This window comes from Dromaius novaehollandiae, chromosome 2 (assembly GCF_036370855.1).
Source record: "Dromaius novaehollandiae isolate bDroNov1 chromosome 2, bDroNov1.hap1, whole genome shotgun sequence".
NCBI classification, from domain to species: domain Eukaryota; kingdom Metazoa; phylum Chordata; class Aves; order Casuariiformes; family Dromaiidae; genus Dromaius; species Dromaius novaehollandiae.
The window spans coordinates 169,378,268-169,396,830 of record NC_088099.1 but is presented as its reverse complement, the minus strand read 5'-3'; the positions used below and the strand labels follow the sequence as shown (position 1 = coordinate 169,396,830).

General features: G+C 71.7%; 1 protein-coding gene across 1 annotated transcript in view; it reads right to left on the bottom strand.

Annotated features, from left to right (window-relative positions):
• The window catches only part of PLEC (plectin), an 83,118-nt gene that overhangs the window by 48,644 nt on the left and 15,911 nt on the right, over nt 1–18,563 (bottom strand). Inside the window, exons 2-31 of the mRNA XM_064505519.1 lie at nt 18,157–18,218; nt 17,039–17,128; nt 16,534–16,569; nt 14,976–15,053; nt 14,785–14,877; nt 13,810–13,976; nt 11,733–11,848; nt 11,090–11,196; nt 10,898–11,017; nt 10,525–10,620; nt 10,313–10,440; nt 9,266–9,359; nt 9,015–9,169; nt 8,596–8,905; nt 8,272–8,349; nt 7,861–8,022; nt 6,955–7,059; nt 5,835–5,930; nt 5,605–5,730; nt 4,506–4,658; nt 4,255–4,409; nt 3,996–4,122; nt 3,725–3,908; nt 3,422–3,579; nt 3,040–3,218; nt 2,671–2,809; nt 2,217–2,573; nt 2,034–2,117; nt 1,724–1,828; nt 1,130–1,228 (exon numbers count right to left, since the gene is read on the bottom strand). Of these exons, the coding sequence (XP_064361589.1) occupies nt 1,130–1,228; nt 1,724–1,828; nt 2,034–2,117; nt 2,217–2,573; nt 2,671–2,809; nt 3,040–3,218; nt 3,422–3,579; nt 3,725–3,908; nt 3,996–4,122; nt 4,255–4,409; nt 4,506–4,658; nt 5,605–5,730; nt 5,835–5,930; nt 6,955–7,059; nt 7,861–8,022; nt 8,272–8,349; nt 8,596–8,905; nt 9,015–9,169; nt 9,266–9,359; nt 10,313–10,440; nt 10,525–10,620; nt 10,898–11,017; nt 11,090–11,196; nt 11,733–11,848; nt 13,810–13,976; nt 14,785–14,877; nt 14,976–15,053; nt 16,534–16,569; nt 17,039–17,128; nt 18,157–18,218 (3,959 nt within the window). The remainder of the gene's footprint in view (nt 1–1,129; nt 1,229–1,723; nt 1,829–2,033; nt 2,118–2,216; nt 2,574–2,670; nt 2,810–3,039; nt 3,219–3,421; nt 3,580–3,724; nt 3,909–3,995; nt 4,123–4,254; nt 4,410–4,505; nt 4,659–5,604; nt 5,731–5,834; nt 5,931–6,954; nt 7,060–7,860; nt 8,023–8,271; nt 8,350–8,595; nt 8,906–9,014; nt 9,170–9,265; nt 9,360–10,312; nt 10,441–10,524; nt 10,621–10,897; nt 11,018–11,089; nt 11,197–11,732; nt 11,849–13,809; nt 13,977–14,784; nt 14,878–14,975; nt 15,054–16,533; nt 16,570–17,038; nt 17,129–18,156; nt 18,219–18,563) is intronic.

Here is an 18,563-nt window from a genome sequence, read left to right as displayed (position 1 = left end):
GTGGACCCTTCCCCGCTGGGAAAGCCTTGACGATGCGGAGAGCAATCCGAGCTCCGACCCGTGCTGCCCTGGCTGGGTCCAAATCCCTCGCTGTCCAGCTCCAGACAGCCCAGGCGAGCTGGCTGTCTACAGCCGGGAGCAGGGATGTCCTGGGGCCGCTGGGAACGCCTCCCCGCCCCAGCCCTCTGCGGAACCAGCAGACCGAGCCACGGACACTGCTCATGCATCTCTCCGAGGAGCGGGGCAGCAGCCGCGGCCTCCCGCCGGCCCGTGTCGCATGCACCACAAGCAGGGCGGGTGCACAGCCCGTGCGGGGCCCCGGCTCGGGAAGACCCGGAGGTGCCTCCAGAGCCGTCGGGCACCAAGAGACAGCAGGCGTGGGGCGAGCTCGGCCCCGGCCCCACTGGACCGACGGTCCCCTCGTGCCACCCCGGAAGGTGCGGCAAAGGCCGGGAGAGGAGAAGAGAGGCGAGGCGAGGCGAGGTGCCCTGCTCGCGGCAGGGGAGCGGGGCGCAGTGAGCAGGTGCTGGGCGCGCAGGCTGCTTGCGGCCGTGTGGTGGGGCGGAGGGGTGCCGTGAGGAGGGGGGCATGCGCCGAGTGAGTACCTGGTGCAGGGATGCCAGAGTCATCCTGGTTTTTTACCCTCCATTAGCTCCCCACCAACACAAACATCCCCCAAGACAAAGCACTGGCAAAGCGGCTCGACTTCCAAGGGCAGAAACCAAGAGTTAGAAAGGTTACCAAGACAGAACAACCGAGGCGTCCAGGTCCCGCGGCGCCCGAGCACAGCTTCATGCTGAAGGCAGACGCTGACTGCACTACGTGTATCTGGGAAGTGCCTCCTAACACCAGTCACGCCAGAGCCCCCGTGGCCCCGGCAGCTCCGGCAGCCAGCTCTGCGTACCACCCCAGCTGGGCCCGGACGGCCCCCTCTGCTTGAAAATTTGCTGCGCCCAGAGCCAAAAGCTTCGGTCCCGGAAGCCCAGACCAGAGCGGGGTTAGAGGCCATGGGCCAGCGTTAGTGATGGGGGGCTGGCAGTCATCATGAACAATGTTCCCCGTCGTTATGAAGAAGGGAAAATGCAGCCGGAGTCATGCCACCCCGTGTGCCCCCACGCCGCTCGCCTACCTCCTCCTCCTCCAGCCGCCGCAGGGTCTCCGTGATGAACTTGATGTACTGGCTGGTGAGCGTGGTCAGCTCACTGTACCGCGTCCGCAAGTCCACGTACTGTCATCAGAACCACAGAATCACAAAACGGTTGAGGTTGGAAGTGACCTCTGGAGATCACCTAGTCCAAGCCCCCTGCTCAAGCAGGGTCACCCAGAGCACGTTGCCCAGGATCATGTCCAGATGGCTTTTGAACTTCTCCAAGGATGGAGACTGCACAGCCTCTCTGGGCAACCTGCTCCAGTGCTCTGTTACCCTTAAAGAAGCTTTTCCTTACGGAAATGGCATGGGTCGGCAGAGGACCGTGCCCACAGCCGCCCCCTCCCCACCTTGCCAGCACCCAGCCCAGTTGCCTCCAGGCACCCAGGCACTGGTGTGGTCAACCCGAGGGCAAGCCGGCACGGCAGCCCCCCTGCAAGCCCACCCGTCTGGGGGAGAGCTGCAGCGCGCTGCTCCTAACGTAGGTGAGCTCCCCCGGCTCAGCCTCCTCGAGGGACTCCGCACGGGAGCTGCCCGGGGAAGCCCAGGCCCACGTGGTCGGGGGTCCCCCCTCACCTCCTGGATGATGCTGTCAGACGCAGACTGCACTTTGGGCTTCTTGGCAGGAGATGCCACTGGCTCCACCTGCGCCTTGAAGGTCACCAGCTGCAGCTCATAATCCTGCCGGGGAGGGGCATCATCAGCGAGCTGTGGCACGCAGGCGCTCTGTGCCCCCTTCCCGCCCCCAGCCCCAGCAAGCTCCCCACGCCCTTTGGCACGTGCCCGGCACCGGGCTGCCTCTCCCCAGCCTCACACGTCCCCCAGCTCTCCCCAGGCTGCTACCAGGGGTCCAACCCCAGCAGGCACACGCAGCAAGTGGGCACACCTTGATGGCATCTATGTACTGCTTGGCGTAGCGCTGGCACTCCTCCACCTTCTCCTTATTGCGATCGCACTCTTCCAGGAGTTTCTGGAGAAACACACAGGCATGAGCTATAGCCCCAGGCTCGCCACCGCCCTGCCGCGGCACCGGCCGCACCGACCCTCCTCGCCCCGCCACGGGCGCTACCTTCTCCTGCAGGAGCTGCTCCCGCACGGTCTTGCTGTCCGTGATGGGCACCGCCTGGATTTTCTCCTGCCGCTGCTTGGCATCCTGGATCCACTGGAGCAGCCCGTCGCAGCTCTCGCGGTAGTAGCGCAGCTGGCGGCCCAGCTGGTCCAGCTCACGCTGGCGCAGGTCGATCTGGGTCAGGATGGCCTGCCAGCGCTCCAGCAGCTGCTGCACTCTCTCCCGGTAGCGGTCCAGGTCCACATCTCGCTCGCTGTGGCCCCTCACCATCCGCTCGTTGACGTCCTTGGCCTTGCTCAGGTCGGCTTCCAGGGTGCTGAAGAGAGGCTGATGCCCCTCCACCTGCGCGCGCAGCCGCTGCGGCGCGGAGCACAGGTCAGCCCAGGTCCCCGCTCAGCCCCGGCTGCCCTCCCGGCACGCTGCCAGCGCGCTGCTGCCCAGCCCCAGACGCTACCTTCAGCTCGGCCTTGCTGGCCTCCAGCTCCTTGAGGTCGGAGGGCACAGTCTGCACGTTCTTCAGCTGGTCCTCGTACTTCTTGACCAGCTCCTCTGCCCCCTGCGTGCTGCGGATCACCAGGTTGATGGTCTTCAGCCTACGGAGGGAGGAGGAAGACTCAGTCAGTGCCCAGAGCTTGGGCAGGCGGCGAGGTGCTGCCCGACGCGTGAGGGGTGAGAAGGGAGCAGGTAGGGAGTCCGCAGGAAAGGAAAGACCGTCAAGCCCACCCCTGGTTGCACCAGGTTCACCCCAGTCGATGCAGTGTTTTGTCCCCGCCCAGGACAACCACGGGACACAGCCAGGGCCATGCAGGTGCTGGGCACTCACTTCTCCAGGTAGATGCTGGAGAGGCTGTACACCTGGTCCATCTTCTGCAGGGTGATCTCCAGCTCTGAGCGCAAGACAGGGGCTGAGCTGGCCTGCTCCGGCTGGGCCAGCACCTTCTCCGTCTTCTCGCTGACCTTGTCCAAGTTCTTCTTGATGCCTTCCAGCTCCAGGTGGATTTGCTGCAGGGAAAGGAGGGTCCGTTACCCCACGTGCCGCCTTACACAGCTTCTGCGCCTGGCTCCAACCAGCCGCAGTTTGGGGTCGAGCCTGCCCCGGCCTGGCCCGGGGCTGATCCCCTCTGCCAACACCACGGCACGTGTAGACAGACACCAGCCACGGCCCGGGTGCAGAAGCCCCTGCGCGCGCACCGCACGCCTGATACCTGCTGCTCGGAGATGCGCTGGGCGCACTCCTTGACCGGGTCCTTGTCGAGGGGCAGGCGGATCTTGTGGATGGTGCGGGTCTCGCAGCTCTCCAGCTGCAGCCGGATGTCCTTCAGCTGGGAGATGTAGCTCTTGCACAGGGATTCGTCCTGCTCTCCTGCAGGGACGCGAGGGGCCAGGTCAGCGAGCGCCCTGCCAGCAGCCTGCTCCGCTCACCCCTGCCCGCGTCTCTGGGGCCGGAGCGGGATGCCCCACGCCGGGGGGTCCCCGGCAGGCCTGGGAGCTGCAGGGGGGCCGCTCACCTTTCTCCTGGCTGCGCAGCAGCAGCTCGTACTTCTGGGCGCAGGCGTTGTACTCGCGCTCCACGTGCAGCCGGTCGTCGGGCTGGAAGCTCTGCGAGTCCTGGCTGTCGCGCATGAAGTCCTGGTAGTGCGTCTCCAGGCTGCGCAGGACCTGCCGGCACTCCTCCACCTGCATGGTGCGGAACTGGGGGGGCGGCACGCCGTCAGCAAAGCGCCCGCTCCCGCGCCGCGGGCCCTGCTCCCGCGGGCCCTGCTCCCGCGCCGCGCTCACCGTGACGTGCGACCAGGACTGGATCTGCTGGATGTCGCGGATGAGGTACTGCCAGGACAGCAGGCTCTTCATGTCCACGTGCAGCTGGTGCCAGAGCGCGAGCAGGTGCTGATGGGCGGCCTCCAGCCTGGGGAGAGGCGGCGTGAGCAGGGAGAGGGACGGGAGATGGGGCGAGGGGGCCCCACGGCAGCGCCCGAGGGAGCAGGGAGGCGAGGAGGGGGCGGCAGAGCCCGGCGGTCCCGACCGCGCTCCCGCTCACCTGTGCACGGCGTCCAGCGCCTCCCGGTTGGGGGGGGGCACGAGGAAGCACACGGAGGGCACGATGGACTCGCTGCCGGCCGCGCTGAGCACCTTCCACTTGTAGGGCTGGGCGTTGCTGAGCAGGGCGCACTCGTCGTTCTTGTGCACCGTGATCTGGGGGGGGGGGGGATGCAGGGGCGGCGTCAGCCCGTGGGGTCCCGCGCCCCATCTCGCCCCCCCCGTGCCACCGCCCCCGCGCCGCGCTCGCACCTCCATTTGCTTGTAGTCGCAGACGGCGTGGATGGGCGGCCGGCCCTGCAGCGGGGTGGCGGGGCTGCGCGGCTTCAGCTGCACCACGGCGCGGGCCCGCCTGGCCAGCCCGGCCAGCTGCCCCTGGTACTCGGCCAGCTGCTCCTTCTCCTCCTGGGGGGGGGGGCACGCGCCCGTGAGGGGGCAACGCCGGCGGGACCCCGGGGCCCCTCGGCAGGGGCTGTGCCCCGCGGGAAGGGGAGGTGGGGGGGCCTGGCTATGGGGGGCAGGGGGGCACACGTGGGGGGTCACCTCGGGGCCATGCAGTGGGGTGTACGCATGGGGGGGTCACCTCTGGGGTTGTGCAGTGGGGTGTACATGTGGGGGTCACCCCTGGGCCCTGCAATGGGGTGCACGTGTTGGGGGGAGTCACCCCTGGGGCTGTGCAGTGGGGTGCACACATCTGGGGGGGTCACCTCAGGGCCCTGAAATGGGATGCACATGTTGGGGGGTCACCCCTGGGCCCTGCAATAGGATGCACGTCTGGGGGGTCACCTCTGGGGTTGTGCAGTGGGGTGCACACATGGGGGTCACCCCTGGAGCCTGCAATGGGGTGCACGTGTTGGGGGGAGTCACCCCTGGGGCTGTGCAATGGGGTGCACGCATGGGGGGGTCACCTCGGGGCCATGCAGTGGGGTGTACACATGGTGGGGTCACCCCTGGGGTTGTGCAGGGGGGTGCACATGTGGGGGGGTCACCCCTGGAGCCATGCAGTAGGGCACTTGTGCTGCGGGGGGTCACCTTGGGGCCCTGCAGTGGGGTGCATATTTGGGGGGGGTCACCCCTGGGCCCTGCAGCGGGGTGCACGTGCTGGGGGGTCACCCCTGGGGCTGTGCAACGGGGTGCACACATCGGGGGTCACCTCGGGGCCATGCAGCGGGGTGCATATTTGGGGGGGTCACCCCTGGGCCCTGCAGCGGGGTGCAGGCAGGGGTCACCCCTGGGGCTGTGCAATGGGGTGCACGTTTGGGGGGGTCACCCCTGGGGCCATGCAGCGGGGTGCACGTGCTGGGGGGGGGGTCAGCCCCGGGCCCTGCACAAGGCCTGAGGGGACACTCACGAGGGAGTCCTGCAGCAGGTCCTCCAGGCGCGTGACCGTGATGCTGCGGTCACAGGAGTACTTCTTCTTCATGCTCTCCTGCATCTTCCTCAGGAACTCCTCAGCCTCCTTCACGTCGGCGAAGAACTAGAGCCGCGGGGAGAGGACGTGAGCAGCGGGGAGAGGAGGGGAGCCGCGCCCCGGGGACGGGGACGTCAAGGACGGCGTGCGGCCCCGCGCCCTGCCCTCACCTGGAAGTAGGCGGTGTTCTCCTTCAGATGGGCCTCGATGCAGCAGCACAGCTGGAGCATCCAGCTCCACTGCGTCTGCAGCGCCGCTTGGAAGGCCTGGGAAGGGGAGACGTCACCCCGTCCTGCCCCCGGGACCGGCAGCCCCCCGCGCTGCACCCCCCGCACCTGAGCTCTGCCCCGCACGCGGCCCCCCCGCGCTGCACCCCCCGCACCTGAGCTCTGCCCCGCACGCGGCCCCCCCGCGCTGCACCCCCCGCACCTGAGCTCTGCCCCGCACGCGGCCCCCCCGCGCTGCACCCCCCGCACCTGAGCTCTGCCCCGCACGCGGCCCCCCCGCGCTGCACCCCCTGCACCTGAGCTCTGCCCTGCACGCGGCCCCCCCGCGCTGCACCCCCCACACCTGAGCTCTGCCCCGCACGCGGCCCCCCCGCGCTGCACCCCCCGCACCTGAGCTCCGCCCCGCACGCGGCCCCCCCGCGCTGCACCCCCCGCACCTGAGCTCTGCCCCACATGCGGCCCCCCCGCACCTGAGCTCTGCCCCGCACGCGGCCCCCCCGCGCTGCACCCCCCGCACCTGAGCTCTGCCCCGCACGCGGCCCCCCCGCGCTGCACCCCCCGCACCTGAGCTCTGCCCCGCACGCGGCCCCCCCGCGCTGCACCCCCTGCACCTGAGCTCTGCCCCGCACGCGGCCCCCCCGCGCTGCACCCCCCGCACCTGAGCTCCGCCCCGCACGCGGCCCCCCCGCGCTGCACCCCCCGCACCTGAGCTCTGCCCCACATGCGGCCCCCCCGCACCTGAGCTCTGCCCCGCACGCGGCCCCCCCGCGCTGCACCCCCCGCACCTGAGCTCTGCCCCGCACGCGGCCCCCCCGCACTGCACCCCCCGCACCTGAGCTCTGCCCCGCACGCGGCCCCCCCGCACTGCACCCCCCGCACCTGAGCTCTGCCCCACATGCAGCCCCCCGCACTGCACCCCCTGCACCTGAGCTCTGCCCCGCACGCGGCCCCCCGCGCTGCACCCCTCCCCACAGCCCCGCACGCGGCCCCCCCGCACTGCACCCCTCCCCAGGGCCCCGCACCGCCCCGGCCCCGCGCCAGCAGCCCCGCAGGCCCCGCTCACCTCCACCGTCTGCCTGCCCGGGTGCTCCTCCCGCAGCAGCCGGTCCCCGGTGTTCTGGATCTCTTTGATTTTCCGCTCCCGCAGCTCCAGCTCCCGCATCAGCCCCTGGCACGGAGCCGCGGAGCAGAGGTGAGCGCCTGCGCCCTGGCCGGGCTGCGAGCGGGGCCAGCACAGCCCGCGTGTGCATGTGCACGTGTGTGTGTGCACGTGGGTGGGTGTGCACGTGGGTGTGTGCACGGCGTGTGCTGGGGGTCGAGACACCCTCCTGCCCCCCCAGACAGCCTGCAGCTGCCGGGGCTGTTTGGAGGAGGGGGAGGCTCAGGGTCGGTGTCGGGGCCGGCAGCCACGACGGGAGCCCGCTGGGGCGGGATGCAGAGACGGGGCGCACGGAGAGTGGGGGGGGACAGGGGCTGGGGTGTGCAAAGCCGGCGGGTGGGGCGGGGGGGCGCAGAGATTTGTCAGACACCAGGCCCGGTCCGGAGGGCGTGCGGATGTTAACGCGAGCGCCGGCGGAGCGGGAGGCACGGCAGCAGCAGGGTTAAAGCACTGGCGCGTGCTCAGCGCTGCGGGGCGCAGATGGGGTTTCGTGCAGATGACCGGATGGCAAGAAAGGAAGCGCAGACTGAAGTCCCACAGAGCAGAGATAAGGAGCAGGGCTGGAGCTGTCAGACAGCTCGGCAAAGAGCACAGCACAGCGGGGGACGGCCCAAGGCGGAGGGGACGAGCCAGGACGCTACGGCTGAGGGTCCCACGAGCATCCTCCACCACGGGGTGCAAGAGGCACCTCCGAAAATCAGCGTGCAGGGACGGGGAGGGACAGGGCTGTGCAAGAACAGGCGTGCGCAGGGACGGGGCCGAGCAAGCACAGCTGGGCGCGGACAGCCACGCGCCGGGGTCTCCCCGTACCGAGTAGTTCTCCTTCTTGGCCCCCATGTTGGGGTTGCGGTCGCTCCAGTCGAAGTTCACTTCCTCCTCCTCCTTCTCGTTGAGCCACATCAGCTCCTTGGTGGCAGCGCTCACGAAGCCGTGCAGGCTCTCCAGGTGCCGCAGACGACCCTTGGAAGAGTTCTGGGGACGGGACACGGGAACGGGCTGAGTCCTGCAGCCTGCTCCCCGAAACATCTCCCCCCACGTCCCGCATCTCCATCCCAGAACATCTTTCCCACGTTCCCCACATCCATCCCAGAATGTCTCCCCCCACGTCCTGCACCTCCATCCCAGAACGTCCCCCCCACCTCCTGCACCCCCCTCCCCACGTGTCTGCCCCTGGGTCCCGCAGCCCCCGCACCCCTCCCTGTCCCCCGCCCGGCGCCTCACCAGCAGCTTGGCGTACTGCAGGTCCAGCTTGCCCAGGCACTCGCGGTAGGCGTTGCGGGGTCCCGGCGAGAGCTGCGCCTGCGGGAGAGCGTGCCGTGAGCGCGGGGAGCTCCCCAGGACCTCCAGCCCCTCCAGCCCCTCTCCTCTAGGGCCCCTCGGTGCCTGGAGGGCGCCCGGAGCCGGGGCCGCAGCCCAGTGCCACCACCGGAGCTGGTCCAGCTCCATCGCCTGCATCCCGGAGGGCACCAGCGGCTCGCGGGGGCTGCGTGTGCCCCGCGTGGTGCACCGTGCGTCCGGGACCCCGGGGACCCCGTCCGGGCTCACCTCGTCGGCACGCGCCCGCTCGATCTTGGCGCGAAACTCCTCGATGGACTGGTGGAGGCCGCGGTGGCTGCCCAGGTGGGACTCCACGGTGGGCAGGTCCACGCCCCACTCGGCCGCGTTGAGCCGGCGCTGGTTCTCCTCCACCCAGGCCAGCAGGTCCTGCAGGTACCGCAGCGTGACGTCGTCCAGGTCCTGCCGGGGCCTCTGGCCCAGGGCCACCGCCGCCTGGGCCATCTGCGGCGCCCCGGACTTGAGGCGCAGGTTGTACTCGGTGCGGATGGCCACCAGGCGCTCGTGCAGGCGGTAGACCCTGCGGGCAGCGGCGCGTGGGCGCGTGGGCGCGTGGGCGCGTGGGCACGGCCCCGTCCCGCCGCGGGGTCCTGCGGCGCGGGGGGGCGCGGCGCGGCACCCCGTCCTACCTGCGGTACATCTGCTCCCCTTGCGGGTGCCGCCCGTCCTTGAGGGTCTGCACGTCGTTGAAGAGCAGCCGGATCATGGCGTCCGCCTTGTCCAGGTCCCGCTCGATCTCGGCCGCCTTCTGCGGCGCCTTCCCGGCGTTCAGCAGCCGGATGTCCTGCGGGACGAGGCGCGGTCAGGGCGCCGCCGCTGCGCCGGCCACGGGGACCCCCCGCCCCGGGAGACCCCCCCGGCGGCAGGGACCGCGTCTCACCGACTGCAGCAGGGCGTCCGCCTGGTTGAGCTGCTCCTCGCAGAGCCCCGACTCCATCTGCAGCTTGCTGACGATGCGCTGCAGCCGCTCCAGCCTGCGCGGGGAGACGGCAGGGTTGGGGACGGCGCACAGGCACGGATCCCGTCCCCACGTTGCATTGATCCCATCCGTGCACGGCACGGATCCCATCCCCGCATTGCATTGATCCCATCCCTGCACGGCACGGATCCCATCCCCGCATTGCATCAAGCTCATCCATGCACGGCACAGATCCTGTCCCTGCACAGCACAGATCCCATCCATGCATTGCATCGATCCCATTCCTGCACAGCATGGATCCCGTCCCTACATTGCATCGATCCTGTCCCTGCATTGCATGGATCCCAGCCCCGCACAGCATGGATCCCAGCCCTGCACAGCACGGATCCCATCCATGCATTACATGGATCCCAGCCCTGCACAGGCTCGGATCCCATCCATGCATGACATGGATCCCATTCCTGCACTGCATGGATCCCAGCCCTGCACAGGCTCAGATCCCATCCATGCATGGCACGGATCCCGTCCCCACCCAAGCAAAGCCTCCGTCCCCGCACAGCAGAGCTCCCATCCTTCCGCAGGCCGTGCCAGATCCCACGCTCAAGCAGCCCGGAGCCCGGCCCTGCGCGGCACGGATCCATCCCCGCCCTGGCAACCCTCCCGTCCCCACACGGCCCACATCCCGCCCGCCCACGGCACGGATCCAGTCCCCACCCTGCCCTGGACGCCTGCCCCCGGCCCAGCCCCTCCGCCCCCGGCACAGCCCGGCCCCCCCCCGCCTGCCTGCGCCGCCGGCCCCCGTCTCCGCTCCGGCGCGAGGAGCCCGGCCGCGGCCCAGCCCAGCACCCGCTGCCGCGCTGGCGGCTCTGCCGGCGCCGGGTCCGCGCGCGCCGGCTTTGCTCCCTTCCCGGCGGCGGCGGTGACTCAGGCACCGCACGGCTCCCCTCCGGAGCGGGCCGGGGGGGCCGCGGGGAGTCCCGGCCCCCGCCCCGGCGCGCGGGCACTCGCCTCTCGAACTCTGCGCGCAGCAGCTTCTCCCGCTCCAGGATGGCCACGTGCAGCTTGCCCCACTCCTTCTCCACGTCCAGCGGGTGGTAGCTGGGGGGCACCTTCAGCTGCCCCGACTGCACCGCGCCCTGCGTGCGACGGGGGGGTCAGGCCCGCGGCACGGGGCCGCGCGGGCACGGGGGGGCCCCCGCCCTGGCCGCGCCGCCGCTCACCTCCAGCGCCTGGAAGATGGCCTTGGAGCGGTTCTTGTCGGCTTCCTTGGCCGGCAGCTCCGTCTCCTTGAACTTGAGGAACTGGCGCCAGAGGATCTGCCGAAAGCAGCGGGGCTCCAGCGCGGCTGCTCCCCGCCGCCCCCCGGGCCCCTGCCCACCCCCACCGCGAGCGCCCGGCCGGCGGGGGGGAACCCGCGCACCCCGCTCCCCGCGGCGAGGAAGGAAGGGGCCCGGCCGGGAGGCTCGTGTTTGCCACGGGTGACTCACGAGGAGCCGCCTGGAAGAAGTGACTCAGAGGGTCCCTCCCCGCCGGGGCTGCCGGCTCCGGCACCGTCCCGCGCCCGGCCCTGCCCGGGTCCCCGCCGGCCCCCACCTCGATCTCCTCGTAGCTGGCGGGGAACTTGCGCTCCTCGAAGAGGACGGTGTGGTGGCGAATCCACTGCAGCAGCACCGTCACCAGCTCGTAGTACTCCTGCCAGCGCAGCTGCAGCTCCTGGGGCGGCACGGGGACGTCAGACCCGGCCCCGCGCCGCCCCGCGCCCGCCGCCCCGGCCCCCCGGCTCACGTTGGCCTTGACGCCGTCCGGCACGTCGGGCACGCGGGGCATGGCGTCGTACAGCGACGACACGTAGGTGATGATGGACTTCTCGTCCGGCTGGGGCACGTCCACATCTGGGGAGAGGGAGGGCGGTCAGGGCCGGGCGCCACAGCGCAACGATCCCATCCATGCACGGCACAGATCCCATTCCCGCATTGCATTAATCTCATCCATGCATGGCACAGATCCCATCCCCACACTGCACGGATCCCATCCCCGCATTGCACTGATCCCATCCATGCACAGCACAGATCCCACCCCCACACTGCACGGATCCCATCCATGCACGGCACAGATCCCATCCCCGCGTTGCATCGATCCCATCCATGCACGGCACAGATCCCATCCCCGCATTGCACCAATCCCATCCATGCACAGCACAGATCTCACCCCCACACTGCACGGATCCCATCCATGCACGGCACAGATCCCATTCCCGCATTGCACGGATCCCATCCATGCACGGCACAGATCCCATCCCCGCGTTGCATCGATCCCATCCATGCACGGCACAGATCCCATCCCCGCGTTGCATCGATCCCATCCCCACGTTGCACGGATCCCATTACTGCAGCGGGGCCGGGGCGCCGCGGGGACCTCGTGGCGGTACCTTCGGGGTCGAGGAGGCGCGTCACGCCCAGGTCCCGCTCGGCCACGGTGAAGGCCTGGTCCAGGTTCTCCAGGTTGCTCTGCCGGTACACCTTGTTCATGTCGATGAGCATGGGCCTGCGCGGAGCGGCGGCGTGAGCGTGAGCGGCGGCCTCGCAGCTCCCGCCGCCCTCCCTGCCCCGCGGCGCGCGTTCCTGGCACGCGTCCCTCCCGCCGTTGGAGGAACCTCGGGGATGGCGGCTCCACCCTCCCCAGGTGCCGCACGCGCCGCCGCCGAGCCGCTCGCCGCGGCTGCCCGCCGCCCGGCACGCCTCCACCGCGCTCCGTGGCACGGGGCGCCGGCGGGGCCCTGGGCACGCGGGGCTGGTGACGCCCCCTCGCCTGCACCAAGGGCGTGCAGAGCCAGCGGTGCCCCCTCACACGGACCCGGGGAGGGGACGACCCTCTCCGCCAGACCCGCGGGAAGGGGGAGGCAGTGATGGCCCTTACTGCACCCACGGGCGCGCGGAGCAGACAACGCCCCTCGCACGGACCCTGGGAGCGGGAGAGACCCTGCCCAGCCCTGAGGGACCTGTGGGCAAGGGGAACGGATGCTGCCCCAACGCGCAGACCTGGGAGCAGGGTGTGCCCCCACGCCCCATGCACAGACCCACGGTGCCCCCACGCCCCATGCACAGACCCGGGGAGCCTCCACACCCCATTCACAGACCCGGGGAGCAGGGGATGCCCCCACGCCCCGTGCACAGACCCACAATGGCCCCACATGCCCCATGCACAGACCCAGGGAGCAGGGTGTGCCCCCACGCCCCATGCACAGACCCAGGGAGCAGGGGATGCCCCCACGCCCCATGCACAGACCCACGGTGCCCCCACGCCCCATGCACAGACCCGGGGAGCCCCCACGCCCCATGCACAGACCCAGGGAACCCCCACGCCCCATGCACAGACCCAGGGAGCAGGGGATGCCCCCACGCCCCATGCACAGACCCACGGTGCCCCCACGCCCCATGCACAGACCCACAATGGCCCCACACGCCCCATGCACAGACCCACGGTGCCCCCACGCCCCATGCACAGACCCAGGGAGCCCCCACGCCCCATGCACAGACCCACAATGCCCCCACACCCCATGCACAGACCCACGGTGCCCCCACGCCCCATGCACAGACCGCGGTGCCCCCACGCCTGCACCCTTCCCCTCTCTCCCCCCCACCCCGAGCCAGGGAGCGGCAGCAGCGCCGAGCCCCGCGCTCCAGCCCCACGGGGCAGCCCAGCTCCATCTCTGAGATCCCCCTGCCCCAAACACCGCTGCCGAGCAGGCAGCCTGCCTGGGGGGCAGGACCTCCCCGCTCCCCGGCCCCCCCCACCCCTGCCCCACGGCCGGCCCAGCCCCGGTGCCTACAGCTCCTTGAGGCGCAGGGTGGAGTGGATGGAGTAGAGGCAGCCGCTGACGCCGGGGGGCTCGGCCCCGTCGCGGAGCTCGGACGCCTCGGGAACCTCCTCGCACACCATCACCACCCGCTCCGAGGACCCCGCCGTGCCCCCCGCGCCCCGCCGCTTCCCGGCCCGCTGCCTGCTGCGCCGCTCCATGCGGGCTCGGCCGCTGAGCCCCGAGGAGCTCGGTGCACGCGGAGCGGCTCCGTCCGCGGCGGCGGCTCGGCACGGAGTGCGGCACGGCGCGGTGCAGCGCGGGCAGCCCCGGTGCAGCCCCCCCGCCGCGCGCGGGTGCGGCGCGCCTGCACGTACTTGCGCCGGCACGGAGCGGCACGGCGGCGCCCGGGCACGCCACGGAGGCACAGTGCCCGCCGCCCCGGGGGGGGGTCAGCGCCGCCCGCGCAGCCGGGAAGGGCCGCGCGTGGGAAGCCGGCGGCTGCCGCAGCGCCGCCGGGGCGGGCGGACGGGCCGGGGCTTGTCGGGCGCCCGTGCCGCGGCGGTGACGGCAGCACGTGCGCGTGCCCCGGGCGCGGGCTCGGCTTGCACGCCCCGAGCTGATGCAACGGGCCAAATCCTGGCAGTGCCGCCTCCCCGCAGCGCCCGGCGTGGAGCAGGGAGCCGGGGGGCCCGTGCCCCCCACCTACTTGTGCCGGTGGATGATGGCGTTGAAGAGGCGGCCGTCCCGCCAGCTGGTGGTGAAGTTGTCGCAGCGCAAGCCCTGGTAGTCCTCCACCATGCGCTGCGACCACAGCAGCAGCTTCTCCTTGGCCGTCATGTCCTCCGACTGCCCCGTCACCTGGATGTCCGAGATCTGCGGGGACGCGGCGCGTCACGCGCGCGGAGGCAGCACGATCACCGTCCCGCACCGCCGTGGGGCTGCCCCGCTCCCCGGCCCCATCGCCCTGCAGCTGCCCCGGCCCCAGCCCCACTGCCCCCCCAGCACGGGGGCCGCGCGTGCCCGTGCACGGGCGCTGCGGCAGCCGCTTCCTGCTGCGCCGCCTGCGAGGGAGGCTCTGCCGCGCGGCAATCTCTGCCGCTCACCGCAGGCGCCCGCGCGGGGCCCGGGGAGCCAAACCCAGCGGAAGCGAGGTGCTAACCGCAGCCTGAGCCCGCTGCAGCGCACAGGCGTGCACGCCCATAGGCAGGCACCCGTTCACGCACCCGCATGCATGCACACACACACACGCACACAAAAGCATGCATGCACGCACATGCACACACACACGCACGTGGCCTGCATCGCACCGCCCCGGCACGGTTTGGGGTGCCGCAGCTCCGCGGTGCCCAGCCGGCAGCCGGGATGGCGATGCTGCTTGGGAGCGGACGCAGGCTGCTGCGGGCCAGGGAGCAGTGCCGGCACGCTGCGTTTGCCCGTGCAGCCGTGGCGTGGGTGCACACAAACCCGCTCGCGTCTCCGGTGCTGCAGGAGCCGCGGCGGGGGCCGCTCGGGCCCCGGCTCCTGGCGCCGCTGCCGCCCCCGGCCTGCCGCATTCCCGCCAGGCCACGGCTCGGCGCGTGGGCACGGCACCGCCGCACAGGCGCCCCGGCTCCCTCCACACAGCGCCCCAGCTCCCCGCGCGGGACCGGCAGCCCCGGAGCGGCCGGCCGTGCCGGCTCACCTGGAAGTGCAGGATGATGGTCCAGATGAGGCCCAGCGTCAGCTTGGGGTTGCCGTCGGCAATGTCATCGTTGCGGATGTTGACCAGCTTCACCTGCCGAGGCAGAGCGGTCGCAGGGAGAGTGGCGGCTGCCGGACCCCCGCGCCCTGGGGCGCCCGCCCGCCCCACCGCCGCCGCGGGACCCCGCTCACCTGGCGATGCTTCAGGTAGTTGAGGGCGATCTGCACGTTCTGCAGCTTGTGGAAGCGCATCCTCCCCTTCTCCCGGGGCTGCCGAGAGAGGGAGCAGGCACCTGAGCCGCGGCCCGGCCCCCCGGCCCCCACGTGCATGCCGGGCGCAGGCAGCCCTGGCACGAGCACCGCGGGCCCCGCCGCGCACCGGCCCGGCCCGGTGCTTCCCGGCGCGACGCATGCTGACAGCGCACGCCCTCTGCACTTTGTCCCCGCGCCGGGCTGGGGAGGGGTGGCCCCCGCCTCTCCCACCGTCCCAGAGCTTCCTGCGCGCCGAAGGACGATGCCCCTTGCGGGCCAGCCGAGCCCGAACCTTTCCCCGATTTCCCGGGAGGGCAAACACCACCCACGCAGCGGGAGCCGCTTCGCTGCCGGAGCTGCTGCAGGGAGGGGCGCTGGACCCGGCGTGCGTGGCAACCCCGCACGGCATCCCCACGCCACGTCCCTGCATGGCATCCCCACGCCACGTCCCTGCACGGCATCCATGCACGGCATCCCCACGTGGCAGCCCTGCACTGCAGCCCTGCACCCATCCCCACACTGCAGCCCCACACTTTACCCCACACAGCATCCCCACACCGCAGCCCTGCACCCATCCCCGCACTGCAGCCCTGCACTGCACCCCTGCACCCATCCCTGCACTGCAGCCGCCCATCCATCCCCGCACTGCAGCCCCGCACTGCAGCCCCACACCCATCCCCACACGGCATCCCCGCACGGCATCCCTGCATGGCAGCCCCACACTGCAGCCCCACGCCGCAGCCCCACGCCGCAGCCCCACGCCGCAGGGGGACCCTGCACGGCAGCCTCAGCACCTGCCCTCGGGAGTCCCCAGACCCCCGCCCCGCACCGCGTCGCCCCGAGGCAGCTGAGCACCAGCCCAAAACGCGTGACTTGCACTAGTGCTCGTGCACCGGCAGGGTCAGCACCGACCGAGCGGGCAAGCCGAGTGCCGGCCCCGGGGGAAGCTGCCGGTGCACCGCAGCACAGCGCCGCACGCTTCCCACGGCACCGGGACATGGCACTGCTGCCGGAGAGCGGCTCCGCACCGGGCCGGGCTGCCGGCAGCACCGTGCCCGCCGTCCGTCCAGGCACCACCTGCGTAGGAAGGACCGGGCAGCACAGACCGGCCCGGAAATCCTCCGCTTTTCCCCCCGGAGCTGCGGGGAGGAAGCGCTGCCGGACCGAACAATGGCGAGCGAGGCCCGGCCTCGCCGCCGGGCTGCTGCCCCCGCGCTTCCTCCGCCGCCACCCGTCCTGCCCATGCCAGCTCCGCACGGCCACCCCGCACCGGGCCGCGCACGGGATGCGCCAGCCCTCCTGCAGCCGAGCCCGGAGCCGGTGCCGAAGCGCCGCGGGGCAGAGGCCGGCGCGAGCATCCCGGCGTGCAGCACCGTGCACCCCGCGGGCGCCTCCACCGCGGCCGGGGGCTGCCGCGACGCCGCTGCCCGGCACGGGGCACCGCAGCAGGCACACGCCGCGCTCGGCCATGCGGAGAGCAAACGGCAGAACCACTCACCAACCGCAAGTTCCTGATCACGTCGCGCTCCCTCGGCTACCCAGCAAGAGCAGAGCAAAGAAAGGAGGCAAAGGCCAGAGGGGAGAAGGTCAGGGTCAGACCGGCACCAGGAGACGAGTACAAAGAAGCAGAGTTCACCAGAGCAAAGAAACGTTAATGTGTTAGAGCGCAGCAAGCGGGGAGCCCGGAGCGGGAGCAGGGCGGCCGTGTTGGTGGCCCAGGCGCCGGCAGCTCTCCGGGGCTGGCGCCGAAGCAGGGGAGAGGCAAGCGGGAGCGGGAAGCGGAGGGTCCGGCCCGCAGGCGCAGCGCTGCGGGAGGAGGCAGAGCCACGGCGAGGAGCGTCCCGCTGCACCTGCGTCCGCGCCTGCATCCATGCTCACGTCCGCGCCTGCATCCGCGCCTGCATCTACACTTGCGTCTGCGCCTGCATCTGCATCCATGCCTGCATCCGCGCCTGCATCCGCGCCTGCATCCGCGCTTGCATCCGCGCCCGCGGGGCACCTACCAGCGTGTCCCCCGAGAGCACCTCCAGCAGCGAGATGAGGTTGTGGCCATCCCGCAGGTCCTCGTAGAGGTCGTTGATGTGACGCTGAGCCTGGGGACGGGGAGGTGCCGTCAGCGGGGCGAGCGGGGCGAGCGGGCCGGCGGCACCTCGCGGCACCAGGCTACTGCAAACCTGCCCCGTTTCCCCCACCATGACCCAAAACGAGCACCGCGGGGACCCCAGTATCCCCCCTCCAGCACGGCCCAGCCCCAGCCCCGGGACCCCCCAGCGCGTCCCACGAGCCGCCGCGGTGCCCGTGCTGCGCCCGGACGGGACCGGAGGGAGCAACGCGGAGAGGGCGCAGGGAGCGCGGGGGGGGACCACCTACCTCTGCGCGCCAGTGCTGCCGCGGGGAGCAGAGCCAGAGAGGAGAGCAGTGAGGAGAGGCAGAAGAGAGGAGACAGGTTGGGTGTCCAGCAGAGGGGGGGGCCAGCACGGTGCCCGGCGGCACGGTGCGGTGCAACACGGCACGCAGCGGTGCAACACAGCACGGCATGCAGCGGCACGGCACGGCACGGCACGCGGCATCGCCCGCGGCGGCACGCCTGCGGAGACGCGGCGCGCGGGGGCCGGGAGACGTCTCCGCGCGTGCCAGGCGCTGACGTGGGCTCCGCCGCGGGCAGCGCGGGCACCGACAAGCCCGCGGGGCTGGGCGCCCGGGGGACGGAGCGGCACGGGGAGGACGGGCCGCCAGCGCAGGCACCGCTCTCCCGCAAAGCGAGCCGCTGGCACGCCGGTGGCGGGGATCCCGGCAGAGCCGCCCAAAAGGTCCCTTTCTGCCCGGGGCCGCGGCACAACCCTCCTTTGAGAGCCCAAGCGCTTCCCGGCCGGCGTGGGAGGGGGCAGCGGGCTGGCCCCACGCCGTGGGGCGCAGCGGGGCCGGCAGGCAGCTCCTGCCCCCCGTCCTGAGACGTGCAGGGGGTCCCGCCGCCGGCCCCGTGCCCACGCGCTGCAGCGCGGCCAGGGCAGGGCTCCCCCCCGGCGAACCCCCCCGCGGCGGCCGGGCGCAGCCACCTGCAGCCGCCGGGACTTCCCGCCGGGGACGGCCCGGGCGGCCGGCAGCAGCGGCATCGCCGTACCTTGATGAGGTGCTTGTTGACCCATTTCGTGAAGGTTTTCTTCTGGACCCGGTCTCGCTCATCTGCGGGAGAAGAGAGGGCAGGGCTGAGCGGGGCAGGGGCAGCGCCGGGAGGAATCCCACCCCAGCCGAGGACGCGCCGCAGGACAGGCCGGGTTGCCCCACCGGAGGCAAAGTCTGGCACAGCTCATCGCAGGCAGGAAACGATGAGCCAACCGCCGTGGGGAACCACGGTGAGTCACCAGACACGCCAACGGGAAGGAAACAGTTAACGCGGACCAGCCCTTGCCGTGCCTTGCACCACGGCAGCCCCGAGCAAGGCTGCCTGGGGTGGGGACGGCTGCTGGGAGGCCGCCCGGCCCGGCCCGGGGCGAGGGGGGTGCCCCGGAGGGGCTGCGGATGCGCCCG